This window comes from Callorhinchus milii, unplaced genomic scaffold (genome assembly GCF_018977255.1).
Source record: "Callorhinchus milii isolate IMCB2004 unplaced genomic scaffold, IMCB_Cmil_1.0 Scaffold7, whole genome shotgun sequence".
Lineage (NCBI taxonomy): Eukaryota > Metazoa > Chordata > Chondrichthyes > Chimaeriformes > Callorhinchidae > Callorhinchus > Callorhinchus milii.
The window spans coordinates 9,457,390-9,484,948 of NW_024704748.1; the positions used below are offsets into that span (position 1 = coordinate 9,457,390).

General features: G+C 42.4%; 3 protein-coding genes across 7 annotated transcripts in view; 1 reads left to right on the top strand and 2 right to left on the bottom strand.

Moving 5' to 3' along the window:
* Positions 1-343: 343 nt before the first annotated feature.
* The window catches only part of rassf4a (Ras association domain family member 4a), an 83,414-nt gene continuing 56,198 nt past the window's right edge, over positions 344-27,559 (top strand). Inside the window, exons 1-5 of one of the 5 annotated variants that reach the window (XM_042336615.1) lie at positions 349-758; positions 2,944-3,010; positions 3,132-3,203; positions 3,695-3,843; positions 4,438-6,295. In XM_042336615.1, the coding sequence (XP_042192549.1) occupies positions 689-758; positions 2,944-3,010; positions 3,132-3,203; positions 3,695-3,843; positions 4,438-5,009 (930 nt within the window). In that variant the 5' untranslated portion in view covers positions 349-688 and the 3' untranslated portion in view covers positions 5,010-6,295. Of the gene's footprint in view, positions 759-2,943; positions 3,011-3,131; positions 3,204-3,694; positions 3,844-4,437; positions 6,296-11,127; positions 11,177-25,813; positions 25,867-27,559 lie in introns of those variants that run through there. The other 4 variants (XM_042336616.1, XM_007899047.1, XM_042336614.1 and 1 more) reach the window with 4 other exon arrangements.
* Positions 14,364-19,319, bottom strand: LOC103182129 (C-X-C motif chemokine 3). The gene is made up of 5 exons (XM_042336617.1): positions 19,206-19,319; positions 18,522-18,621; positions 18,282-18,405; positions 16,217-16,306; positions 14,364-15,658 (listed from the first exon to the last, which is right to left on the bottom strand). The coding sequence occupies exons 2-5, from the start codon at positions 18,589-18,591 to the stop codon at positions 15,538-15,540; spliced, it is 405 nt and encodes a 134-aa protein (XP_042192551.1). The 5' UTR covers positions 18,592-18,621; positions 19,206-19,319; the 3' UTR covers positions 14,364-15,537.
* Positions 23,964-27,445, bottom strand: LOC103182137 (C-X-C motif chemokine 3-like). The gene is made up of 5 exons (XM_007899012.2): positions 27,303-27,445; positions 26,740-26,831; positions 26,496-26,610; positions 25,755-25,844; positions 23,964-24,843 (listed from the first exon to the last, which is right to left on the bottom strand). Exons 2-5 carry the CDS (start codon positions 26,804-26,806, stop codon positions 24,777-24,779), a joined length of 339 nt encoding a protein of 112 aa, XP_007897203.1. The 5' UTR covers positions 26,807-26,831; positions 27,303-27,445; the 3' UTR covers positions 23,964-24,776.

Below are 27,559 nucleotides of genomic sequence, written 5' to 3' on the forward strand. Positions count from 1 at the left end.
CAAGTTGTCACTAAGTAACCCCAGATTTCAAAAAGAAAAGGGCATCGTTTGAAAGTCCAGGGTAATAAAGCTTTGCTGCAAAGATCGATCTCAGAAAGGTGAATCATAAATACTTTTGCTTTTTTCATGTGTGTCGCAAACCTGAAAAGTAAACTTTAGACAGAAACAATAAAGGGAACTGTTCAACACGTAAGCCTCTTGTGACTCTTAACAGAGACTTTAAGCTTCTCTGAAACCTAGTCAAGAATTGCTGAACGATTTTATTCACTCACTACGTGTCCGAGAGCAAGAGCTTGGCTAGAGGGTACCATTATCGGGCAATAATTAAACACCCTGGCACTGAGAAAACATGCTAAAGTACAGTTTCTGTAACCTTGGGGAGGAGGGAGTATGAACCAGTTAAAAGTGTCCAAATCCAATCCTTAATAGGTAAACCACCCCTGAAGTCCTTGTTTGCAAAACATAACAAGTGAAGGGAAGGGACAGATCAGACATTGCCTTTGGAGGCTGGAAGAATTTGCAGCCACTGTCTGCTTTTAGAGCTGAACAAAGCGGTGTTCCTCAGCTGTGGGTGTGGGCATGTGTGTATCAAGCATCTGAGTGCAGACATTGCTTGTTTGATTTTTTGGGGAGTTGCACAGGGGAAGCAAAAGAGGAAAAAAGTTCTAAATGGTGCAAGATTAACCAAATGGATGCTGGAAGAATTTGGAAGGGGCTGGAATACACCTGTAGAGTTCTTGGGATTTCAACTGCATCAGGTAAGCGACACATCAATCAAAGCTGCAACAACATCAAAATTACAATAAAATTATATTTATAGAGCGCCTGTCACATCGGGAGGACATCCCAAAGCACTGAATGGGCATGGTGGAGGGAGTGGGGGGGGGGGTACATTTATTTCAGATTCTCTATGAGAAAATGTTAGTCAATTTCATATACTGCACAGCCAGTTCCAATTAAGTCAATAAGGTGTTTGATTCCCTCTTGTGGAGCTCACACAGTGTAACCAGCTGTAAACATTAGCGCCGTATAGTGATGGGATGTGCTTGCAATAGAACAACATCTGAAATCAAGCTGTGTTTCATTCCGAGAGCAGTTTAGCTCTCTGCCCTTTCCTACAGACTGAATCATTTAATCACAGACTGTCTAATTTGGGATTACAGCCACCAGTGAAGTATATAACCTGCATAAAACAAATAGCTTTACAAAGACACAATACACAAAATGTGGTCTACCCAAGGTTTTGTATAAATTCAACATCATCGCCTCACTTTTATATTCTATCCCTCTGGATATAAAGCTGAAGACCCCATTACTTCATATTCTTGCTCAATACACTTCCCAAAACTTTGCATACAAAATGTACAGTCACTACACTATAGTAAAATCCTATGAAGCACTTTGAGACACTTCAAGAACATGGTAAGGCACTATTATTAAATCCAATCGTTATCATTATGTCGTTGAAAAGCTTCAAAGCCTTCACACGATTTTCCTGTAAAGTTTAGCGACTGTATATCTTGTAGGGAAGCCAGGCAGCATTATTGCGCACAGCAATGTCTCACAAACACTCATGAAGTAATCGACCAATATTTTTTAATGGGGAATTGTCTACCAGGACACTGGAAACTCCCTTTTTTCAAATACTGCCGTGGAATCCTTAACATTCACCTAATCAGTCACAGACTGGATCTCCTCCAAAGAATGGCACCTCCGACAATGCAGGACACTCCCAGCACTGTAATGTCAGCCTGGTATTATTATTGTATCAGCAATGTCCTTGAAAAAATAGCATTTGGTGATTTTCAGTGCTTTGCCCTGGAGCTATTGTTTCTGCACAGGAAAGTAGCCTTGGGTGGTGGATGTTGACATGTTTCAGAGTTATTAACTTGTGTAAAGAGCTGCTGAGGTTGTTGTGATTGCTTATCTGTGCCTCTCGCAGTCTGTGACTGGGAAGTGAGCCACGGATGTCTAGAGTAATTTTTTATAAAATGGTACCTGCCCTGCCTCTTTGCTGTTTCTGTAGTGATAGACATACTAACTTGCAATGTCTGCAATGCCAATCCTTTCTGCTCGCTGGCTCTCTCGCTCCTCAATAATTGTTCCTGTTTTTGTATTTCCTAAGATTACTTCCCTCTTCAGTCAGAACAAAACAATGCAGCCGGAATACATTTTTCTTATGAATCAACTTCTTACACACAACTCTTTTCCATTGATCGCACTCTGCCATCTAGCTGTGGATGAGAGAGCAGCCTTGCTTTCACTCTGCCGGTTTGGCACCACAAGGCGGCAGTTTGAGTCGCTTCCCCCTGGAGAAGAGGAACAGTGAGAGAGGTGGAATTCTGCCCGAATGTCTTATTTTGAACATGGTTTCAAAAGTGACAATCCCAGACAATTCCAAGGTCTGGTTGCAGCTGTGTCACGAGTTTTAGCAGGATTCTGTGGGATGTTTTGATGACGTGACAAAACACTAAGTCTAATGTGAGGATTATTATTACCTACTAAAGGCGATCTATGAGGAACCATGTTGCTTGCCAATAATAATAATAAACCTTACATTTGATATAGCGCCTTATCATGTCTTTAAGGTATGTCTTAAAGTCTCACAGCATATACTGTAAAGTTAATATTTTGAGGGTGAAACGCAATAGCCAAAGCATAAGGCAATGCCCCTCAAACGGTCTTTTTTGAAGGGATTATTACCCCCAGAAAATGATCCGCCAATCAACTAACAACTGGGTTCTAATTACTGCTAGGTAAACAGAGACATGTGGAGTAAGGAAACTAAGGTTTTGCCCTGTCCACTTGCGAGGTGAGTGCTGTAACCAGTAGGCTACAGGATTACAATGACGCTTCTCTGTGAATTGAATTGGTAGGAAACTGGATGAACATGGAACAAAATATCTTCTGATATCTTTCTTTCTCTCTCCCATTGATATTCAGTGCTGCTGGGAGTGGGGATTGACACGGGAGTGCGAGGGCAGTTCACCAAGTTAGCTGTGTACTTGCTGTAAGTACTCAATATCAACTTTATCTCGGTTCAAGTAGAATATCAAATGCAAGGAGTATTCTTATTATTTAAAAGACAGCAAAGATTAGGTGAATCAGTTACGCTTTCCTTTTGTCTTAAGATTTTCAGGCATACTTCTTATCCTTTTGGAAGGCTCGTATTTCGTAGATGTTTTTCTGGTCAAGCATCCCCTGTAAGTAGGACATCTTTCATACAGACCGAATGTTATTCCTGCTGCTACACTCGCACCCAGGACAAAGGGGACTGGGCTGCTCGTTGTCACGGCTCTTTGTTTCATTTCACAAATGCCAACGGCTGTCACTCAATATTTTAAATTAAAGCAATTTGCGAACCTTTACTCATAATAAGGGACCCAGGGATGAGGGACTTCAATTATATGGAGAGCCTAGGGAGGCTGCGATTGTTCTCCTTAAAGCAGAGAAGGTTAAGGAGAGATTTAATAGAGGTGTTCAAGATTATGAGGGATTTTGATAGAGTAAATAATGAGAGACTGTTTCCACTGGTGGATGGTTAGGTAAGTCCATTAGATGGAAAATCGCTTTTTTTACTTTGCCTTATCACACAATCAGAACCCACTGATTTAGGATTGTGTCGGGTACATTTAGGACAGACACTAGGCTTTTGGAGCTAGAATACTGAGAAGGATTGTTCATCTCTCTGCAGAACTGGATGTGGTAAAGCCGAGAACAAGCCGTGCAGACTCTGGAGAAAGACAGTGAGGCCCAATGGCTTACAGAAGTTTGTCCTATTCATATTTCTGTCCGTGGCTTGCTTTCTGCACCCAGTTCTTATTTGGCATGCGACCATACCCGGTGAGTCCAACACTTTTCGATCTATCTTCATTGTAAAATGTACGTTCACCTCCTCCTGCCATGGACTGTTTCCCAAACGAGTCAGTGGCTGGGTGGACATCAGCCAGTTCCCAGCCCTGAACAAATAATAATCCTTACAGTTCATACAGCACCTTATCATGTTGTTGAGACATCTCAAAGCGCTTCACAGTATATATTATAAAGTGGACTGACTGTGTACTTTGTGGATGAATTACACCTGTTACAGTATAATGCCAGGTTGTTCAGAGATAACTGCATCACCTGAACAGTGGTAATGATATGGAATGCAGAACCCAGAGAGATAGAAGTACATTGTGTCAGACAGTTATTTGGCAAAGAAACCCATTCAGGTGGACGGAGAAACAGAGCAGAGTAGAATGATGTATTTCACTTTAGGAAGTGGCCAGGTCAACCATGAGAGCCTCTTCTGGTTCTGTACATTTCTTGGGTTCCCAGTTTGCTCTCTGATTGCCAAACATTTGTCCTGACAATAATGTGGTTACTGACATCTAATCTTTGGCAACATGTAGCTGTTAACGACAGATACTGACAGTAACTCTCTGCTTGGTTTAGGCGCCATGTTGGTCGTAAGCGGACTGGCATACTTTGCTCTGAATCTGCGGAAACGGTTTCAAGAGGAGCTGCCTGATTGTGAGGCGAGTCGGCAGAGGCGCTCTGGGGTATACGTGACCGGCATAGTCTCATCCAGTAGTGGCAGGAAAGAAGAACAGATGTACAGCTTCCACTGCGACGTCAAGGAAAAAAAGACAGTGCTGGTGGCTTATCTGCGTAACATCTTAAAGCTCAGCAACCCCCACTGCTCGGCAGTGTCAGAGGGTCCGAAGGCTCATGTTGACGACTCATCAGATAGTGAGAAGCCAACAGTGAAGATGAAGCACATGCAGTTGGAGGAAAGCGTCATCAGATTATACCGGCAGAGACTGAGAGTCCAGAAATGGAACAGGAGGAAACGTCTGACAAAGCACCCATTATATTCAAGTGAGGTCTCACGCTCGACACTGGAACCTAGGCACAAAACGCTGCCATTGCCATTCAATCTCCACATGCAGCTCTTGATCGTATCAATGTATAATATATTTGCAGGGACCCAAATTGTGTTACCATTGAAGCGGCGAGATGTTTAGTGCACAGAATCAATAATACCTGTGCCCAGCTGTGCCGGGCATTAACAGGGAGGCCACACATTCAATGCCCCAAGGTGTTGGGTTCACAGGATCACAAGATCAGTTTGGATGAAGAAGGCCCTTTGGCTCATTTGATCTCATCCTCATAGAACACACATCCTGCTGTCCCTCCATCACAGCATCAAGTTGTTTTTTAAATGAGTCCCGGTATCCTGTCCCAGTTGTTAGTTATCCTCTGGGTAAAGAAAAACTTCCTGGTATCTGTCCTGAAATTGCTCTTTGCAACTCTAAACATTGTCCTTTTGGTCTACTGTCTTTGTGCATCCTAAAGAATTGCTATGGATTTACTTTTTCAATCCCATTTAAAATGTTATACACCTCTATGAGGTCCGCTCTGAATCGTCTTCTCTCAAGACTGAAGAGCTGTAGCTTGTCTCATTGTTGCTCATAGCTCATTCCTGGGGATCACTGACATTTGTCTCCTCTAGGGCCTAGGCAGTCCCCTTATGTTGCAGTGATCAGTATTCTATATATATGTCATTCTGTGTTCGGTCAAACACTGCATGTAAAAACAACAACAAATTATATTTAATATATAAACGCAATTTGTTGTTGTTAAACATTCTGAATTGATCTGCTCTGAGGAGAACCCTCCTCTCCACCGCACTCCACTCCTCTTCTCTCAGTGGAATCATTCCACACATCTGTTCTCTGTATGTGTATTAATTACATTGCTCTCTTCTCCCCTGAGAGGAGTTGGGCAAGTGAACGTTTAAAAACAAGGTTATTGTGCCCCATTCACACCCCTTCATACAACTCAGCGCAAACCTGCTGTTGGTTTATTGTTAAAAGGAATCGGGAGGTGTGACTGCCAGGTTGTTGATTCAAACCAGAATTGGGAGTGGAAGACTGTGAGATTGATAGATTGTCCACTCCACACCAGTCTTGACAGTGAACACAATTGATGGTGCTGGTCTATATGAGTCGGTGCAGGAATAACCAAATGCAAACCTGCCCAAAAGCCAAATAGCTGTTCACATATAGAAGAAAACAATAAAAAGTAATTCAAGCCAAAGCTAAAACAATGATTGGTTTTGGATGGGTTCCACTAAATGACGCAACTCTAAATAAACTGCAATTTAAAGTACTTTGTTCTTAATGTAGTCTGCGATCAGCCTATTTTGCCTATGAGCGCTGCCCAGGGCTGGACTCTAGGTGAAATATGCCTGGCTGTCTGCCAGCCATGTGTGATTTATTTGAGGAAAGATAAATTTAAATGGAATGTGTATTTTTTAAAATCTGTTTTTAATTGTACACCTCAGAACAAAATCCCCCAGAGAAATATAGTTCATTACTTATACAATTAACAAACCTCAGGAGAACACCAAAAAAAGTCACAGGGCCGTCTCAGTGGAGTGGGAGCGTCCTTTTTAATTGCCTGTCAATGGAGTCGTGTAGCTCAGTGGTTAGAGCACTTGCTTTGCAAGCGAGAGACCTGAGTTCACTTCCAGGCAGGGCGAAACCTTGGGCAAGTTTCCTTACGGCACACACCTAATAATAATCCCTCCAAAAACCAAAACAATAATAAATTGGTCATTTTCAATCTACGACTGTTTGTGGGACATTGCTGTACACAATTGGCTGCCGCGTTCGCCCACAAATATACAATCAATTCACTTCACAGTATATTCTGTGAAGCGCTTTGAGACGTCTAGAAGACGTGAAAAGCACTATATCAAAATGCAAGGATTATTATTATTATATTATTAATGGTGCTAGTCTTTCCATCTACGCACACCTTGTGTAAACAGATTGGTTATTGTCTCAGAAATCTTCCAAGCAAAATAGAAGTCTTCATTCTCACACTCTCCATTCTGAAACAGTTTCACAGAATGTGAGCGTTGCCCAATAATGAACTTCCTAACGGTAATTACTGCTGAGTCAGCAGTGCTGACTTCTTTTCTATCACTTTCTGTCCGTTTAACCCTTCCAGTTTCTGAAATACTGTATCAGGCTTTCCAGATCTGCAAGCGATAAGTAATTATTTCCTTCCATGTAATATATGCAAAGCATATTATCTGACTCACAGAATTCCACTGAAAACAATAAATAGATTGCAGACAGCTGGAGTTTCTGCTGAGAGATTCGTGTGACATATGTCAACTTACAGGAAGGAATTGCAATTCTTTATTAGGAAATCCATTAAAAGTAATGAAATTACCCTTTGCAACTCTGGGAATTATCATCAGGCCCTATTTCCATTGCTTTGCAGTACCAGAGAGATATATAGTGCCTTTCATGTCCTCCCAATGTGAAAGGTGCTGTTTAAATGTGATTGGTTATTGTAATTGTAATTATTATTGTTCTTGTTGTCCTGAGAAAAAATTACTCTAAATATGGAGGACTCCACACATTCAGCATTCACGGCCCCCCAATTTAAAACTTATTTACAATCTCAGAAAACTTTTGTGAACATATTTGCTTCCTATTCCACTTTGCATTGTATTTTTATTCACAGCATAGTCCTGGGATCCTCCGAGCTACTCTTTCATGTACTTAATGTATCAATGAATGGAGTCATGGCGATGAAAGATTCAATATCATGTCTCACTGATGTATTACAATGATCCTGATCTTGTATGTTACACCTCTGGCAATTGATTCTCAGTGTTCTGTTCTCGTATTAATCACTATCTCCCACTACAGATTCCTAAATACTTAACACTTAGAAATAGATATATTCTGCTACTACTCTCCTTTTCCTCAAATGTATCCCTTTCATCAAACACCTTGTATTTACAGTTCCTCCAGTTGAAGATTGATAATATTTGGGTAAAAGACGTGATGTTTCTTAACATTGTGTTAACACAAGGGACGCGCTATGAAACAGCCTAAAGTTTACCCTACAATTTCCTACAGAAGCTGGGGAATTTTGTTGATAATAAACACATTTCAGATTGACACGCTAGTTCGAACTACACACGGTTTTCGAAATCAATAGAAAGTGTTGCTTTGCTCTGAGCCACTTGCTGTATCCATTCACTTTTTTGTTGTAAATTTAACATGGAAAGAACGCTGGATCACACAGACCCCTGGAAATGATAAACAGCCACTTCCTATTGTTAACAGCCCGTCTTTACAATTCAATGCATAGGAAGGTGAATGAACAAGACAACAATTCAAGACTAGCTTTCAGAAATTACTGGGCTTTAAGACAGATGGTCAAGCGTTCAAGTTTGAATATCCTATATATGTAGCAGATGTGTAATGGCAGGACAATTTATACATGGTTGTGGATCAGGACCAGAACAAATTCCCTCAACATTGCACTGGAGCATTAGCCTGGACCATGAGCTTTAAGTCCTGATATGGGACTTGAACCTACAACCTTATGTCTGAGAGGTGAGAGGTGCTACTCATAACAATGCTGTGTGCAAATTGGCTGCTACATTTGTCTACAAAAAATATACGGTCACCACATTTTACCGAAAACTCTTTAAAACAAAGGGAAGTGCTCTGAGACACTATCCTGCGTGAAAGGCGCTTTATACATGTGAGTTGTTGTTTCTTTGAAAAGTGCTTTCGAAGACTTCCATGGTCTTGCTCTTCACTATCTCTGTGACCTGCTAACCCCTTACTGGCCTGTCCACTACCTCCGCTGGGCGGACTCTGGTCTGCTTCACGTCCCCCATCCTGCCCGCCCCATCATCCATGGTCAGCCCTTCAGCTTTTCTGTCCCCATCCTCTAGAACTCCATTTCACAGTCACTTTGCCTCGCCCCTGCCTTGCCTCCTTCAAGACCCATCTCGGGTCCCTCCTCTTCAACCACACCTTTGGCCACCCTCCCTTCCTGCCCTCCAGATCTCAACCGCCAGCTCGGGTGCACATCCTTGACTGTTCAGTGCTTTGGGACGTCCTCCCGATGAGAAAAGGCTATACAAATGTAATTTGTTGATGAGGCTGAGTGTTCCCATTACGAGCCCAGCTGAGATCAGCTAACCCAGCACAGAGTAACCAACCCAAGAACCCTCCTGGCCTGTGTGGCTCAGCTACTTGTTGAGAGAACTTCAAGACACTTTTCTGCTCATTTAATGTGAAACCCTATACTTCTCCTTTGGAAGAATGCATTTTTTTTTAAACTAAAGATGACCGCAGAATATTTATTTGATACATACACTTTTGACTATGAGGATGAGTTAGATCAGCTATTCATTGAGCCCTACTCAAACGCACTTCCCATTTTGCTTATCGCTGTAAAACTAAGCCACTGCCTGAATTGAATTTTCTTCCCACGGACTCTATATTGTGGTTTATTCATATAAAATCACATATTTTATGATGTTCTGTGACATGCCAATTTATATCACCAACAAAATACACAGTTATTCCACTTTATTGTCAAACTCCTTGAAGCATTTTGAGACGTCCTTACTTCTGGAGAGGAAGGACTTCTGGAAAGGCAGTGAAGTGGATCAGAAGGGCACAATTACTGTGGCGTGTTGCTAGGCTCTGAGGAGTCTTGGAGCCATTGTATAAAGAATGAGTCACAACGGGATCAGTAATACAGAATGGAATTAGCTGGAAACGTGTTTTTTTTAATGGGAGACACAGAACATGGAGAATTTAACACATCAATTTTTTTTTAAATTCATTAAAATATCCCTGGACTGTGATAATAATAATCTTTGCATTTGATAAAAGCGCCTTCTCATATTGTTGAGATGTCTCAAATCTCTTCAAAGGATATACTGTAGAGTGGGATTGACTGTGTATTTTGTTGGGGGAACACGGCAGCCAATTAATCGCGCGCAGTAGTGTCCCGCAAACGGTCGTGGATTAAGTGACCGCGTTTTTTTTCCAGAGGGATTATTATCCCTGGCAAGCGACCTGCCAATCAACTAACAACTGAGTTCCTGCTTACTAATGGGTGACAAAACCACCAGGAGGTAACACGTACTAATCCCGTGGTGAGCTGAGCATCTGGATGCTCCAGCCTTGCTCTGTGATGTACAACGTCTTAAGATCCTACCGCTTGCGGGTACATTACAAGTGACATATTTAATGCAGCAGCAGCAGCAAAAAAAAATGATTATCCTGTGGAGCTAAAACAAAAAGGACCAACAGATGAAATGCTTTGCAATTCAGGACAGCTGAGGTTTTGGCCAATGTCCATCGCCACGATGACAGAAAGCAACAGAAAGAGAACCCGGAGCACCACAGACACAGTCACACGGAAATAACAACTCGTGTAGTGGCATTGATCCAAACTGACCAGTCTCCCCCCACACACCAGACACTTTTAACAATGGGTTTGCAGCGATTATTTTGGCAGCTTTAGATCACATCCCCCACCCCCCCCCCACACCCCCCCACCCCCACCCCCGCGCTGACAACTGAGCCCACTTCCCAGGAGAGAGGAGGAGGAGGAGGAAGGTGGTCGTGGGGGGGGGGGGGTCTGAGGACCAGCTGTTGCGGGCATTCAGGAGCTTGCGGACCGGATTCAGGGGAGGAGGGTGGGGGTGGGGGGGGAGTGCAAAGTAAAACAACAACAACAACAACAAGATTCCATTTATAGAGCGCCTTTCACGTCGGGAGGACGTCCCGAGGCGCTGGACAGTTGGGTGGGGGGGGGGGGGAAGGTTTGGCCCGAGTGCCAGACAGACACACACAGACAGACAGACACACACAGACACACAGACACACACACAGACACACAGACACAGACACACAGCGCCGAGTCCCGAAGCCGCCGCCAAGAAAGAAAAGTTACAGCGCGTTCCACTGAGACCGCTCCACCTAACCTGTCCCGACAACCTCCCGCCTTTCCTGACTGCTGATTGGTCAGCTCGGTCGGCCCCGTGCGGGGGGGAGGGGGGTGCGTACGTGTGTGTGTGTGGCTGGTGGGCGCGTCAATCAAACCAAGGGGGCGGGGAGGGGGCAGGCAGCACGTTTGTCTGACTCGTTGCCCCGCCCCCTGCCAGCCCCGCCCCCCTGCCCTCAGCCCCGCCCCCCACAACCCTCAGCCCCGCCCCCACAACCCCCGCCCCGCCCCCACAACCCCCCAGCCCCGCCCCCCCCACAGCGGTCGGGAACACTTTCCGAAGGAGACCGCACCGCTGCGGGGATCAGATGCTCGGCTTCTCCTTATCCGCACGTGAGCTGAGATGGTAAGCGACGAATGAGCTAAAAAAAATTTTGAATGGCAGTTGGATGGAGCACTGGAAAGGCACAAAAGTTTGCAGTGCATCCATCCATCCATCGTCCCCCCCACTCCCCCCCTCCTCCCCTCCCCCCCTCCCCCACTCTTGCGAAGTGCAAGCGGATAGTGGTGATAGTGCGAGGAGTGTGATGCGCAATTCTTTCGCCATCCAACGGGTTGCCCAAGTTTTGCTGCAGGAACCTTTTCTTTGAGGTCTTCAGACTTGTTTGGTTTGTTTGTTTCGCCCACAAATATACGGTCCATTCACTTTACAGTCTGTTCTGCGAAGCGCTTTGAGACGTCGAGAAGACGTAAAAAAAGGCGCTATATCAAAATGCAAGGATTATTATTATTATTATTGTTATTCCTGTGAAATTCACTGTCAGCTGGTACCGTTTTTTCTTTCCATTGTCCGGGCTTTGAATGAATGAATGAATGAATGCATGGGGCGATTTATTTCAATGCATTGTGTGTGTGTGTACCAAAAAAAATCTCATTCATTGGAAATAAGAATGGTGCAACTGGATCTCACCCTTTTGCCCTGTGGTGCATTGATTTGAGCAGCTTGTGAAGCTCATCATTTCGATTTGGGGGGTTTTCTTCAGTAATTTAAGGAGCGTCTTTTTTTAAATCTCTTTCCGGAGGTTGAAGGAAAGGGGAGGGGGGGGGGAGCGAACCAAGCTGAGCCTCAGCTGTGTGAAATGTCTTGTTTGCTAAAGCTTCCCATCCTGATGCCAGGAAGCAGGTGTGGGAGCAGTTTTCCCAGAGGTCACACAGCCTGCATCTCGTTTAATTAACAGCACACAAAAAAAATTGAATCGCTGTGTACACGTAAGACTGTTCTGGCGATGCAGAAGAGCCCTATGCACCGGGTGACCATATTTTGTAAACCAAATCTTATCATTATTATGGTTATTATTACTATGTCAGTGCTGTAGTGGAAAAGTTTGTTGGATTAATGGCTGTGTTTCTTGGATGAGTGTATCTGTTTCGGAATTTTATTGTCCTTGCTCAGTTTGTTGTTGAACTCAAGACAGAGTAAATTTGGCCCCAGGGACACTATACCTCATCCAGGGACCGTCTCCAGAAATTGGGTATGTATGGTCACCCTGCTATACACAGCGATTCCTTTGATTTACTGCGTTAACATTTTTAAGAGACTCGTGCAATGTGCAGGAAAGATTTTTCTTGTTTGCATATTAGGTATAAGTCTATACCTATTAATATTATATCATATCTAGGTGTTTTATCCAAAGCAAGACTGAATTTAACAGGGCACATTTTCATGAAAACAAAAATGTGCCAATTTTTATTTGGTCTATTAGGGAGAGAGAAAATAAATCAGGCATCATTTCACGATGCATTTATATTGCCTTATATTGCTGTGCTGTGCTATTATCAGCAGTGCTCCAGAGTACTGCAGAACCGCCTGGCTCAGGAACCGGACTACAGAGACACCCCAGAAGGTTGACTCCATTACTGATACTCCATTGCCAGTTCAGCTCCATGGACACCCTGCTTTCTCTCTCTCTTCCCCCACACCAGAAGGATACTGACTAGCTGGCCATTTGACTTCCAACAAGTCCAGGTTTGGACTCTCACTCGGTGGATAGCAGGTACCAGGAACTCCCCGTGAGCTTCCTGGTGACCTGCACAGCTCAGTTATACCACATTACCATTGAATCAGTGCAGATTGTGGTTTGACACCGGTTCCAGGTTATAGAATCAATCTTGATTTTGTTTCGAATTCTGTTCTTGAAGTGGTTACTTAGGATTCAAATTGATGCATACATGTGTAATATAACTGTGATCTGAATGCAGATTCTTGCTTTTCTCTCTCTAAGTTGGTCTGACGCATGCAGACACTGATCATCCAGCTTAAGAGTCTACAAACAACACCAGGGAGTTCCACACATATATGGTTTCTGTTTTTTCTAGCTTGAAGAGACTTAATTACTCTTACAGCAGTGTTGTGAATTTCATCATTGCAACAAAATACACAGAGCAGATCTTTCCGCCTGAACAATGCTACTGAATTTAGAGACGCTCTTTGATTGTGTTCTTTGTCGTGCTTTGTGGCAGTACTATCAATTACATCTGATTATAAATGTTTTACAAGAGAAAATCTCATACAAAGTATTGTCTTGTCACCCTGACGGTCACTCTAAGCAGGGTGCTCGTGTTACAGTGTTGTACTTTGATCTTATTATCCCTGAAGTCTGGTTCTGCACAACGCAGCGTGAACTCAATCTATAGTTCAGTGCTTCCTTTATTGGTCAGTCATTCTATAGGAGTATTTACCAGATAAAAGAACCTGTAAAAGTGTATTTTCCCCAATCCTATGAAGTACTTTGAGAACGTGATAAGGTGCGATACCAAATGCAAAGAGGATTATTATTAGGATTATAACTTTGAAGTGAAGGTGCAGGCAGAGCTCCCAGGGCTGATTACTGTGTGTGAAATGAATCTTGGCCTTATTGACAACTTCAAGCTAAATCTGGTTCAAGATAGTGCTGAATCCATTAATCTCATATAACTTTACTGTGCAATGAAGATAAAGTTACCTCACAGTCTGCAACAAGGCAGACTGTAAGTGGCCTTCAGGTCAAAGATTGCACAACTGGAACTGAAAGCCCAGAGAAGTTCTATATATAAACAATAACAGTTGTTACTATGAAGTGGAGTTTTGTATACAGCTATAAATATTTAAATAAACTATTGCTCTTGTTATCTTTTTATCCTGCCTCTCTTTTTCTTGATTGTTGCATTTAGTAATGTTACTTATTACCTGTTTACTATATTTGAAGCTCTTTAAGAGAAATGAAAAAATAACCGGAGAGGAGACAAGGAGAATTTTTTTGTGTAGAGAGCTGTTACGATCTGGAAAGCACTGCCTGGAAGACTGGTGGAAGCAGATTCGATAGTAGCTTTCAAAAGGGAATTGGATAGGTAGTGAAAAGGAAGGAAATGCAGGGCTATGGGGTAAGACTGGGGGAGTGGGATGATTTGGATAACTCTGACTGTAATAGGCATGATTATACCTTCTTACATGTTCCTATATGTGATTTCACCACCCCTTGATTCTTTCTAACCCGGAACCAAGTTAGTCACTCCCAGTCAAACGCTTTCAATGAAAAAAAATACTGGTAGCAACTTGACTTTTTTGACTTTTATTAAAACAATTTTCTTTTCATGTAACACGTGCAATTTGTACTTTTTTCTTTGTTTTCTCACAATAATATATATATTTTGAAAAAATTGAACGTAATGCACTCCTAAACCCTTTTGAAGGTCATCGAGACGTGTTTGACACCTCCCCCCCACCAAGTAAATATAAGTGCAATTTGTTGTCATCGTTGAAAGACTGGTGAGGCAGAGCCTTTTAACCATGAACTTTCATGAACCGGGATGTGTGTCGCATGTCTGCCCTTCTTCTCTTTCCTCGGCACAGAGGGAAAGAAAGTCAGAAGGAAAAGCATCCCTGGCACATTGCCCAACATTGCTCTAAGCATCACTGGCAACAGGTTGAGAGCCACTCACATCCTCGCTATCTCTTGGTGCCACAATGTATCTGGTGAAATATCCCCCGATAGAGGGAGAGCACATTGGTGTATGGTAAAACGCCTGTGTTATCAACTGTTTGTGCACAGTTGTTTCCTATGTACAAAATCCCTAATCTGCACATAGTGGTAGACATTTCTAACCATATTGCTCCAGTATGAATCAATGCAATCTAAATGTTAGGCTCAGCTACTGTCAAGCACTCTGAGACACATTCCTGCGTGAGGGGTGCTATATAAATGCAAGTTGTTGTTGTAACAAAGTTTCTTTGACATTGCAGTGGTCCCACAGACAGTTGTTAGTATCTCTACATACAGTACTGCTTTAACATATTTCATATATATAATAAGTACAACCATAAATATATATTATCTGCTGTGCGCAATTGGCTGCTGCGTTTCGCCCACAAAATATACATTCAATTCACTTAAAACATATTCAGTGAAGCACCACCTCGAGACATCTCGAATGATCAGGCACTACATCAAATGCAAGGATTATTATTAGTAGTAGTATTATTATTACACTCCATCTTGGATGCCATGCCAAGAGTGTCAAATGCCTGAGGTGATAGAAACTATAATAAACATATTGTATATGTATTTTGCCCAACATCAGAGCCAAACGTTTATCCCAGCGTGAAGTTCCACATTTTACAAAGAGCACAGGGCACCCAGCTGTGTATGGCAGGAGTAACGTTCTGTAAAGCACATATAAAGTTTGTGTTCTAGACGTTATCGGATCGTCAGTGTTGTCCACCAGTTGGGCTCAATGTTGTTCGGGTGTGGCCTGTGACCTCCTAGAGCTTTTGCGCCCCTTCCTGTTCCCTCTGCGGCGTCTCTTCATTCTTCTAATGCACTCATTCTTTTTGCTTGAGTCGTTCTGGATTCTGCAAAAAAAAACATGTCACCCAGTTAGCTTCGGGTTGTGTGATTCTGTGCCTGAAACGAGCAAAGGCCAAATGATATGTCAAGTCAACAACTTTCAGCAGCCATCACCACATCCCAATCCCAATCTCAGATAAAAATGTGCACAAACTCCTCAAATCTCAAAGGTAGATTCCCAGGAAAATCTCCAGAATATTTCTTAATCACTGTTCAATCCTGATCTCTTCTTTCCAGTGTCCTGACCAACAATCCCCCAGATAAAACTGAACATTCACTTCATGGCTCATACTGTTTATGTACACAAAAGTATTGGGAGCTCAAATCCAGTTTCTGTGCAATTTTTCCCACTGTCCACTATGTGCACTACTAGTCAAACCTTACTGGGCGTCAATTTTTCTCTCCCTCTCCCATTTGTGCTCAGGAAGGATTTGTTAAAAAGCCAACTCTCCCCCCCCCCCCCCCCCCCCCCCCCCCCCCCCCCCACCCTCTGGAACCTCCTCCCTCAACTGGACATTGATTAACTTTAAGAGTCACCCCCATCTGCCTATTTTGACACTGACCTTTTAAAGCACCTTTGCAGCCTCTTGCCCTGACGTCCTTTGGGATTAAGGCAGGATTTCATCTCTTTGTCTCTCACCTGCCATGTTAATCTGTAAATGGAAAATGAGGTTGTAACTTGCTGTTCATATGGAGTCATGTACAATTTGTGTACCAATGTGTTTGTTACAAGAGAGATGCCTGTGGAACATGTGAGGCAGAACTAGAATCCCTGAATAGAATAATAATAATCCGTGCAATTAATATAGCGCCTTATCATGTTGTCAAGACATCTCAAAGTGCTTCACAGAATATACTGTAAAGTGGTTTTGACTCTGTGTTTTGTGGACGAAATTGACAATCCAATTCAGTGCTGCAGGGAGCGCTGCATTGTTGGAGGTGCCATTCATTGGATAAGATGTTAAACCGCGGTCCCATCTACCTGTGTTAATGGGCATTAACGATTCTGTGGCACTGTTTGAAACAAGAATAATTCCCCTGGTGTTCTGGCCAATAATTCCCCAAATAAAATTAAATTGGTAATTTACTTTGTGGCTTTTGTGGAACATTGCTGTTTCCAAATTGGCTGCCACATTTGTCCTACAAAAATACACAGTCACTAGACTTGTTTTAGAATCCTGCACCAGGCATTTCTCTCCTGGGTCTGAGAAGCTCTATGCTGCTGAGGCTGGCAGTTCCCAGTGCAAAGTAATGCTGTACCAAGAGGTTGCGGAATCCAGATTCGATTCCCAAGTGGGGCAAAACCTAAGGCAAGTTCCACACACCTCTGTTTACCTAGCAGTAAGTAGGAACCCAGTTATTACTCGATTGGCAGATTGTTTTCTGGGAGTAATAATCCCTCAAAAAAAATTGTGTCATTCAATCCACGACTGGCTGTGGGACGCTGCTGTGCGCAATTGGCTGCTGCGTTTTGCCCACAAATTATTATTATTATTATTAATCCACTTTACAATATATTCTGTGAAGCGCTTTGAGACATCTCAATGACGTGATAAGGTGCTATATCAAATGCAAGGATTATTATTACTATTATTATTAAGAACAGAGGGAAGACTGTGGCAGTGTTATGCCCGGGGACATAATGCGGCTCAATTTCAGTTTCGATTCTTCCCACTGGAAAGTTCCAGGTTATCAGCACCTTCAGTAAAAGGGAAAGTACAAACTCTCACTGGAAAGACTGGTTTCCACCCCTTATGCATTTGTCTTGGCTTGCCTTACCGTTCCCCTGATCTCACCGCACAGTGTTGTGTACAGAGTCAGTGCTAGGCAATACTAATATTTATTGGAACTCTTGTGTAAACTTTGTCTTCTGGCCTCTGCAAAGCCATATATAACAGGGAGAAAGGCCTGCTGCGAGCAGGACATACCGGATATGAACGAGGCAGTGACTGGGCAAACGCTATCAACTTATACCTTAGTGTTCAGTGATAAGAGCCCATATAGTTTTGTGGCAAGAAGCTTAAAATTCCACCTGGTTCTAGCTCATAAGACCCTTTTTGGCTTAAATATCACCCCAAAATTGTGAGAAATTCTCAAATTTAGTCTTAATTTGGAATCTGGTAAAGGGCAGCCTTAAATTTTGTGCCTGATACAGTGAGGTACATAAAGTGAGACCCTGATAACCTCACGTCCCTGACTCACCCTTGACATTTGGGGCACAGAGTGGGGTCAGGGAGGGGCTGGTTGTATCAATCAGCGACAGGTCAGTTTTACCTAAAACAACAGTCTCAACAGATCGACAATGATTCCCTATGAACTGCAAAGCATTTTGAAATGCATCAATGTGACAAGGTGCTACAAAAATGCTTCCCACTACAAAAAAGTTATTTCTTACTTACTGATGGCTTCTAATCTTTTAATCTCTATAGCAATGTGTTCATTTGATCACAAAAAAATTGCTTGTATTAGAAATTCTATTAGAGTCGAATCCCAGAATTGATTCCTTGGGACAGATTCCTTTTTAAACAACAGGCTTTAAGTCGGGAATCCTATAAAGTTCACACTCCCCTGTTTAATGAGGTCCTTTGGGATTCCACGTGATGGATGCCTGAAAACTGCAGTACTTACATGATTTCGGTGTTCTTGCAATGGGACCCTCTTGGTATTATTTCAAAGTTCTTGATGTATTGGGGAGGCACGGTATCAATTAATTTCAAGCAAAAGCATCTCAGTGGATTTAGGTTAGCTTTGACTGAAAGGGAAAAACAGTGAAATCAGTTATCTGTGCAACACAGCCTAGCACCCATTCCCCATCTACTGACAGGCTTCAGTAGTCACAAAACAAATAAAGCTTTGACAAGCACTCACCCTCCGAGGATTGTGACAGCAGGTATAATACTGCTGTTAGCAGGCTTGCCACTCGAAGCACGCAACTCATCTTGTTTTGGGACGGCTGGTGGGACAGGATCTAAAAGATAAAGCATTATGAAATTAAATCAAACTGGGTTTAAAGCTAGAAGTGGAAAATCATTTCTTCTCTTGTTATTGAAAGGCAAAAGGAGGTTAGTTGAATGTGTCGCATGAAACGTATGGCATTGATTAGTGGCTGGCAATTCAGCGCTGACGCTGGATGTTAAGACAAATGCTTTTTGGACTGACAGGATTGTTGCCTGTTCTGCATTGATTGTGGCACCACATGAACTGAAGGAGCTTTTGTGATTTGGCAGCGTTTGTGAAATTAACAACCACTCTGGCAAAGTGTGGGAGAACAGATTTCCCGCCGAAAGCCAGCCAGCAATAGATAGCCAGAGGCTTGCTATATTGTAAAATGCCGTGTAAGGGCGGCAAAGCAGGATATTGACCCTTGAATTCGTCCATACTGAGCGCTTGCTATTTAACACTGACAAAGAATTGAAAGATCTGTGTTGTGCACAACATGCTGCTATTCAAATGCTCTTTACTCCGAATAGTTAAACATTATTTTACAGACAACCCAGATATTTCACTCAAAGTAAAATAAAATGCCCCAGGTGAAAATAAATACAAACTAACCTTTTGCGGTGGTTCCACTTCCTCGTGCTGTTGTAAGATTTCTTCTGAGACTCTTCTCTAATGGGAAGGTGGGAGCAGTAGCACTCGAGTAGTCTGGAGCTGCAAACACGTTGTGACTACAATTGCTGCTCTCTCTTTATATACACATGTGGAGCAAGCTGGTTTATGTTGGTCATGTGATTGAGTTCCTTCAACATATAAGGAAAGTGAATCTTGGCACAAATCCAGCACAATGAAAACCGTCACAAATGATTCTACTGTGCACCGAGGCAGTTAATGAAAGTTTTTTTTTATTAAATTTAGGGAAACTGATTGTTAAAAAAGTGTTAAGAGGGAAAGTGTCCCAAGATGACATTTTACAAATCTGCTTTCGGAAATTCCAGTCCTTTCAGTTTTTGACCAAGGATAGCATGAAAACTCTTTTGTGCTTTGTTCAGAGACTGGACTTCCCCTGCCTTCATGCATTACGATGCAGTTTCATGGTGATGATTTGAAAGTGAATCGGAAACTCCAGCATATTACTTAAGAGAGAAAGATTTCGAGCTTCAGCATTTTCCTGACCATCTGACAAATACTTTCCAATCACACTTTGTTAGAGATTCAGTGAAACACTTTGAGCCATCTCGACAACACAACAACTTGGATTCATATCGTGCCCTTCACATGGGTAGCGTCTCGGAATTCATCAACAAGTTAATAAGATGAGGATATCAAATGAAAGGATTATAATTTAGTTTCTGATCAGTGAAAAAAGGGAGGAAATCAGATGAGGATAATAATAATCCTTACATTTGGTATCAAATCAGGAGGACGTCCCAAAGCGCTTCACAGAATATACTGTATAGTAGAGAGACTGTGTTTTGTGGGCAGATGTGGCAGCTAATTTGTGCACAATTAAGTGAATGATTGATTTTATCTGGGGATTGTTGACCAGTTCATCAGGAGAAACTCCCTTTGTTTTACGAATAGTTCCATGGGATCTTTAGGATCTCGGTTTAATGTCTCATCCGAAGGACGGCAACAATGCGACACACCCCCAGCACTGTATTGGAGCGTCACCTTAGACAATATGATTTTCAAGTCCTGTTGTGGGGCTTGAACCCATAATCTTTTGATTCAAAGGCTAGAGTGCCGAAGAAGACATTACAGAATAAGAGGTCACGAACTTACTAAACATAGGATTCGAGATCTATCATTCTTCGTCCACAAAGACAAAGCACAGGGCGGAGGCTTCCCCATATAGTTAAAGAAAGACCTTTTGGGGTGGGGTGAGAACCAATGATAAACATACTTGCGAAGCACGTGGAAACTAATCACCGTGCTTTGGGACGTCCTCCCGACGTGAAACGCGCTATATCAAATGCAAGGATTATTATTATTATTATTAACAGTATCCAGACTGAGAGTTCCACATATGTAGGCCACCTACACACCTACACACAGAAATGTCCTTGTGTCTGGAATGGATTGTGTGCTGTCTCCTCAGAGGGTTGCACTCTATATTTACTTAATTCGGGTAAGTATTGGGTGAGTCTCACGTTGGCAAGAGCCAAAGTTTGGGGGACCCCAGAGTGTGCATTGGGGTGTGGCTGGGATATAACAAGCTAAAACCCTGTAGTTTGCCATTGAGAGCACTGTGCATCAAAGCCTCCCACTAGTTCTCCAGGTTGGCCATTCTACTCAGCAAGACTGAGGCCTTCCTGATTGGCTCATGCCAGCGCCTCAGCTCCTCAGGCACTGGCAGCGTTAGCATCCATAGTTGCACACTTCACCTCATCAAGCCAGTAAGGAGCCTGGGCGTCTTGTTCGACCCTCAACTGTCTTTTCTGCCCCATATCCATGCGGTGACCTGCTCTGCCTTCCCGCACCTCCACAACTTTGCCCGACTCCGCCACTGTCTCACCCCTCAGGCTGCTGAAAACCTCATATACACATTCGTCACCTCAAGGCTCAACTATGGAAACTCCCTCCTTGTCGGCCTCCCCATCTCTTCCCTCCACAAGCTGCAGATCATCCAGAATTCTGCAGCTCATGTCCTCTCCCGCATCAGGCTTCGTGACCCCATCACCCCCACCCTCACCCGGCTCCACTGGCTCTCCATCCCTCAAAGGATAGAACTTAAAATCCTCATCCTCACTTTCAAGGCACTACATGGCCTTGCCCCCTCCTACATCACTGAGCTGCTGACCCCTATCAACCTGTCTCCTCCCTCCGCTCAACAGGCTCTGGCCTGCTCCAGGTCTCCCGCTCGACCCGCCTTACCATCGGCGCCAGATGGCACAATCCTTTTCATCCCACAATCCTTTCGTCTCGCTCCCTCTCTTGCCTCCTTCAAGGTACGACTCAAGACCCTCCTTTTTGACCGTGCCTTCAGCCGCCCTCCTACCACCTCTGCCCTCCCTCATCCTAACCCTTCCCCCCTACGTTCAAGTCCTGATCCCTGACTGTTCAGCACCTTGGGACGTCCTCCCGACGGGAAAGGCTCTTTACAAATGTGATTTTGTAGTTGTGGTGGTCATTATTGCATTGGCTTACAGGGGTAACAGAAGCCAAGGGGGAAAAAATCTCTATTCCTAGTAAAAAGTATACAATGTAATTGTAATCCATCCGAGAGGATACTATCGAGGGCCTTATTTGAACTCAATGTTTGTTTGCAGTTGCAGTTGCTACATATTCCTTTCCTTGATGAAGACATTCTGTAGACTTTTGAGAAATCAGTTGGTTACAAAGTTTATTTGCTTTAAGAAATAAGTGGATTGTGGTTGATGCCAAAAGTTTGTTTAAAAGCCACAAATCACTGCATTCTAACTAGCAGAGGAAACCACCCACACTGTCTAAACCACAGGGAATAATCGTAGTTTCATGAAGACAATACCTGCAGTAAGCTTAAGCTGTACATCAGGATCTCAGTGGTCTGGATTCAGTGAATAAAAGAGATTTGTGCAATAAAATGTTATAATAATAATAATAAAAATTCTTGTATTTGATTTAGGGCCTTATCACATTGTCGAGACATCTCAAAGCACTTCACAGAATATAATAAATTGGTCATTTTCAATCCACGACTGTTTGTGGGACACTGCTGTGCGCAATTGGCTGCTGCGTTTCGCCCACAAATATAAGGTCCATTCACTTTACAGCATATTCTGTGAAGCGCTTTGAGATGTCTAGAAGTCGTGAAAAGCGCTATATCAAATGCAAGGATTATTATTATTATATTGTAAAGTGAATTGACTGTATACTTTATGGGCAGAGCAGGGTAGCCAATTGCATACAGTAGTGTCCCACAAACAGTCATGGATTGAGTGATCAAATTATTATAATTTTTTTTAAAGGGTTATTATCCCCGGAAAGCAATCCACCAATCAACTAACAACCGGGTTCCTACTTACTGCCAAGTAAACAGAGGCATGTGGAGTAAGGAAACTTGCTTAAGGTTTCACCCTGCCCAGGAATCAAACCCAGGTCTCTCACTTGCGAGGCGAGTTTTCTAAACACTGCACTATTGGACTCCACGTGTTTCCAATAACCCTCTTAATAGAGAACCACCAAATGGGCTAAAACGAAGTCTGAAGCTTGACCAACATGGAATTTCTGGACAGCATTGAGCTCAGCTATCATGCCCCCTTGTGGTTGATCTCTGCTGTCACTCACTGTGGGGATACAGGCATGAATAGTGACCACTTGGGCAAGGTACAGAAAGGACGTAAAAATATAATAATAATAATCCTTGCATTTGGTATCGCACCTTTCACGTCAGGAGGATGTCACAAAGCACTTCATAAATATAACGCAATGCTATATAAATGCTGTTGTTATGTCTTTGAAGAATTAGGGGAGATCTTATTGAAACATATAAGATTCTTAAAGGGCTGGATAAAGTAGACACTGAGGGTCTGTTTCGCCTGGTAGGAGAATCTATAACCAGGGGTCACAGTCTTAAAATTAAGGGTCAGCCTTTTAGAACAGAGTTGAGGAAACATTTCTTCACTCAGAGAGTAGTGAATTTATGGAATTCACTATCCCAGAAGGCTGTAGATGCTCAGTACTTGAACATCTTCAAGGCTGAGACTGATAGATTTTTAAAAAACAGAGGGATTAGGGGATATGGGGATAAGGCAGGTAATTAGAGTTAGGTCTGAAGATCAGCCATGATCTTATCGAATGGCCGGACAGGCTCGAGGGGCCGAATGGCCTACTCCTGCTCCTAATTCTTATGTTCTTATGTTCTTTGTCATATTATAATGTCCTTCAGGTAAGACAATAAACTGAGTCAAAAAGAGAAGGGAGTTTCTCCCAGGATCCTGTTTAAAATAAACTTACAGAGAACTGGCATTAAATTTGGTTGCATTTAAGTATTTGCCAAATTATGGATGCTCTGAAATACTAAGAACTTAAAATAAGTCTAGACCCAAGTAGCATTTCTTTTGTGCTCCCAACGAGCAGTATTGTGTATGTGACTTGAATTAACAACACCCCCCCCCACCCCTTTCCCGTTCTGCTCGGCAATCCACATTGACCTATCGAGATGCTATCCAAAGCTTGCTGTTAATTTCTCTTCCCCTCATTTCTACCAAAGAGGCTTATGGAGCTCTGTATTGCTTCCACAGCTGAGATCAGCCAATTGGAAGGATGAGATCAGATTGGCCAAAGGACCTTCTTCATCCAAACCAATTTTCTCAACTGGGAAATAACTCTTTTTCTCTTATCAGTCGTCATTGATCTGTCAAATCCTAAGAAAATGAATCGGCACCACATTTATTCAGTTTCAATTTTTTATTACAAAAGGAAGATTCTGAACAACAAAAAAAACTTTTGTGTTTTAAAAGAAGTATTTAAAATAACATAGAACGGTTTTATTATAAAATACTTAAATAAGAAAAGAAACGAAACAGTTTCCAATCACAGTTCTTTTCAGACATAATGCAATTAAGGCGCTTCTTATAAATACTGCCCAGTTTGGAATGATCTACAGTGAATTGGTTCAAACCAGAACACACACAATCTGTTAAGATCTTACTGAATAAACCACATAGTCAACGTTTTAAGTCCTTACTATTAGATGCTAATGTGCCACCAATGCTGTGTTACATGGTCTTACAGTGTCTTGCGAATAGTTTTTAAATGTATATATCAAAAAAAATTCCAGACACTGTAAGAAGACATTCACTTGTTCAAGTTTTACAGCCTATTAATATTAAAACAACACTGCTGACTTATAGCAATGGGGAATTGTAAAACTATTTACCATCAACGAAAAGTGTCCTGCAATACGGTTGGCGGCAAATTAAATTAAATATCTATGTCAGTAGCTAGTTTTCTTTTAAATATTAAGTTACAATACAGAGAATCAAATACGAACAAATGGCTAAAAATTTCGATGATGCTCACGATGAAAAGAAAAAGACACTTATTGGAACTTCGGTAAATTTGGGGACTTTACAACACTGTTGTGAGCAGCAAAGCAAAGTTCAGCACACAAGGGGTTAATGGTCCATATGGTTGATCTCCGCAGGTGACTCGTTCAATGATGTGGGCCTCTTCACGTCAGTCCCTTTGACATATTTTCTTCTATTTTGGGGTGCGAGTTCTCCTTGGTCTTATGCATTCCTCCTTCCTCCCAATGTCATGATTGATCCTGGAAAACCGAACGGTGCATGTGGTTTTAGTGGGTGGCGTTGCCTCCAGTACAATATTGCCATTAACACTGAATCCAGCAGTTTAATACCCAACATTTAGTTACTGTGTTCTTTCAACTGCATCAGTGCAGCAAGTCAAGAAGCTGCAGGTGCAGGGTTGTCTAGGGCAAGGTTACAGCAAATAGTAGAATATATTTCCTACATGGAGGGTAATGGCAGCATTGGGATCACAGGGATTGTGGTGGAAGCCAGGATGCTGGATTAATTTAAGAATCAGCGTGATGCTGTCAAGGGAAAATGCTTAGATGAGATCTAATTAGGCCAATGGGCTTTCTTCATCTAAACGTCTTTTGTGACATTCCTTTGTACTGTTACTGTATTGCAGCAACTGCAAATTTTTTTAACAACGGCAGAAAACCTGCTTCAAATTAACCTGAAATTAAATTTACTGTAACCACTAAAGAGGTGGTTGAAATCTGAGTTTGAGGCAAAAACACAGTCCGTTCAGCAAATGAACGAAATTTGAAGGTGCTTTGGTAGAGCACCTCTGTCATTTAATTAGCTCTGCTTAATATTGCTATAAATCTGATTCCTTAAGAGCCATGGAAGACAAACATTAATACAAACATATAAGGAACATAGGACTAAATAACACCATCTACTCTGTCCCAAACTACAGATTAACCTTTACCGTTTCTCATTCCCCTTTATTTCTCATATATTGCATGAGTTTAATGGGTTTTTAAAATATTAATTATTTCTGTATTGGTACCTATTTTGCATTGTAACAGTCTAGATTGCAACCACTGAGAAGAATGGGCCAATCAATCTGTTTTATCCAAGTTGCTGTATTATCGGACCATTAACGTCCATATATTTTGTTTTCATAACTAGATCATTTGAAACTCACCTGTTCCAACACGTAATCAGCTCCATGCCTTGGTCTAATTCGGAATTCAGGCACGCTTCCATTACTCTACTTCCTTTGCTTATCGTTAATCTGGAAGGAGACAAGTGAGGTGGTGAGTTAATTGTGTTTTTTCCAGTGTTTTCACTTATAGCTGGACACCCTTGGAATATCCCACTGTATCCCACTGATGTCCAAGTTGTCAGTCATTTCAGACAAAGTCTCATTTTAGATTTGAAGCCATTAAATTAACCCCTTCCTTACTCAAATTTAACAGAAATATAGTTAATTCACTTCACAGTATATTCTGTGACGCGAAGATGTGATAGGGGCTATATCAAATGCAAGGATTATTGTTATTAATACAGGAGGGAAAGTTTGGAGGAGAAGGGGTAGGAAGAAAGGCCAGACCGATAATTCACGTTGCAACTACAACTCGCTTTGTTTCCCCTCGCTGTTAGACATTGGTATACAACACATGTGCAAATCATTAGCTCTGCATTCGGCCGCTGCCTGCAGTCTCTAAGACATTGGTCCCTGGAGTCTGCATTCTATGGTTGGAGGAATGACCTGTGAGAGTGCTAGCTGTTTCCAGCACTGTAATAGACATCCTCCCCGCTACAGTAGTGAAATTGAAAATCACCCTATCATAACAGTCCCAAATGAAAGATGGGTGGTGGTGGGTGAGGGGAGGGTAAGCAAAACAGCATCAATCAGACTTGGCACTTTAACACACATACTTACATGATTTGGGTTTTTGTGCAGTGCGATGATTTTGGTATGATCAAAAAGTCTTTCACAAATTTCTTCGGCACGCGCTCAATGAAATTCAGGCAGAGGCATCGCGGGACGGCGCTTGCTGAGGACCAAAAATGCATCCATGAGCTCATCAGTAATTGCACAGCATTTAATTTTTAATCCCTAAGAGAACTCACCGCCATTCGTTTTAGCTCTACTAAAGCTACATGATCGGGAATGTATTGCTCACCTTCAGGGAAGTGGGCACAGACCAGGATCAAAGCCAAGAGGGTCGCAATCTGGAGCTTGCAGTTCATTTTGTTGCCTGTTCTGTCGTTTCTCCTAAAATGCAAAAAAAATAATTTTGAAAATTTACTGTTCAGCAGCAACAACTTGCATTTATATAGTTTCGCCCACAAAATATACTTAATTCTCTCTACAATATATTCTGTGAAGTGCTTTGAGACGACTCGAAAATGTGATAAGGCGCTATATCAAATGCAAGGATTATTATTATAGTGCTGTTTAACATAAGGTAACATCTCGGAGTGTTACATAGGGACTATAAGACATTCACGTGCACCTCTATCTGTTTAAGGAGCAGTGGGTTCTTACAAACAGATTGCTTCTGTTAATGCCTTTGTGATTCAGCCTTAAGGAAGTAAGCAAGCGCGCTATTTGTAACTTGCTTAAGCATATGAGGAGACATCTGGTTTCAATTCCCTTACGCCCCACCACTTAGAGTAATCCATAGCACACAATTATGATTTCAAGGTTTTAGCTTTGTTAAAAAATAATTGTTAACCAACTCACTCTCAGTTATTTAGTGATGAGTCTTCTGCCAGGTCTTGTACCTCTGATCCCACTCTCTGACTTTTTTCTTTCAAACTGGTGAGGAGGTTCTGGAGGAAGTGCTTTAGAGCAGCTGAAACACTTTCACCAGTTGTTGTGGGTTTGGAACTGACAGGGTGCCGTTGTGAAGGTTATTTATACAAGCAGCTCAGGGCTCCAGATGTGCAGATTGGATCACGTGGTTTCCCGCAAACTCTCAACTGACGAAATGCTGGAAA

What these genes read in the sequence shown, in the direction of transcription:
- LOC103182129 (XM_042336617.1), bottom strand. Translation starts at nt 18,591, where the DNA reads ATGAGTTGCGTGCTTCGAGTGGCAAGCCTGCTAACAGCAGTATTATAC. An exon ending in GCTGTCACAATCCTCGGAGG is followed by an intron (nt 18,406 to 18,521) that starts GTGAGTGCTTGT and finishes TTTCCCTTTCAG; the next exon opens with TCAAAGCTAACCTAAATCCA. An exon ending in CTGCAAAGGTGCTTTAAAAG is followed by an intron (nt 15,659 to 16,216) that starts GTCAGTGTCAAA and finishes TTTTTTTTGCAG; the next exon opens with AATCCAGAACGACTCAAGCA.
- LOC103182137 (XM_007899012.2), bottom strand. Translation starts at nt 26,806, where the DNA reads ATGAACTGCAAGCTCCAGATTGCGACCCTCTTGGCTTTGATCCTGGTC. An exon ending in TGCACAAAAACCCAAATCAT is followed by an intron (nt 25,845 to 26,495) that starts GTAAGTATGTGT and finishes GTCTCCTTCCAG; the next exon opens with ATTAACGATAAGCAAAGGAA. An exon ending in CTGATTACGTGTTGGAACAG is followed by an intron (nt 24,844 to 25,754) that starts GTGAGTTTCAAA and finishes TCGGTTTTCCAG; the next exon opens with GATCAATCATGACATTGGGA.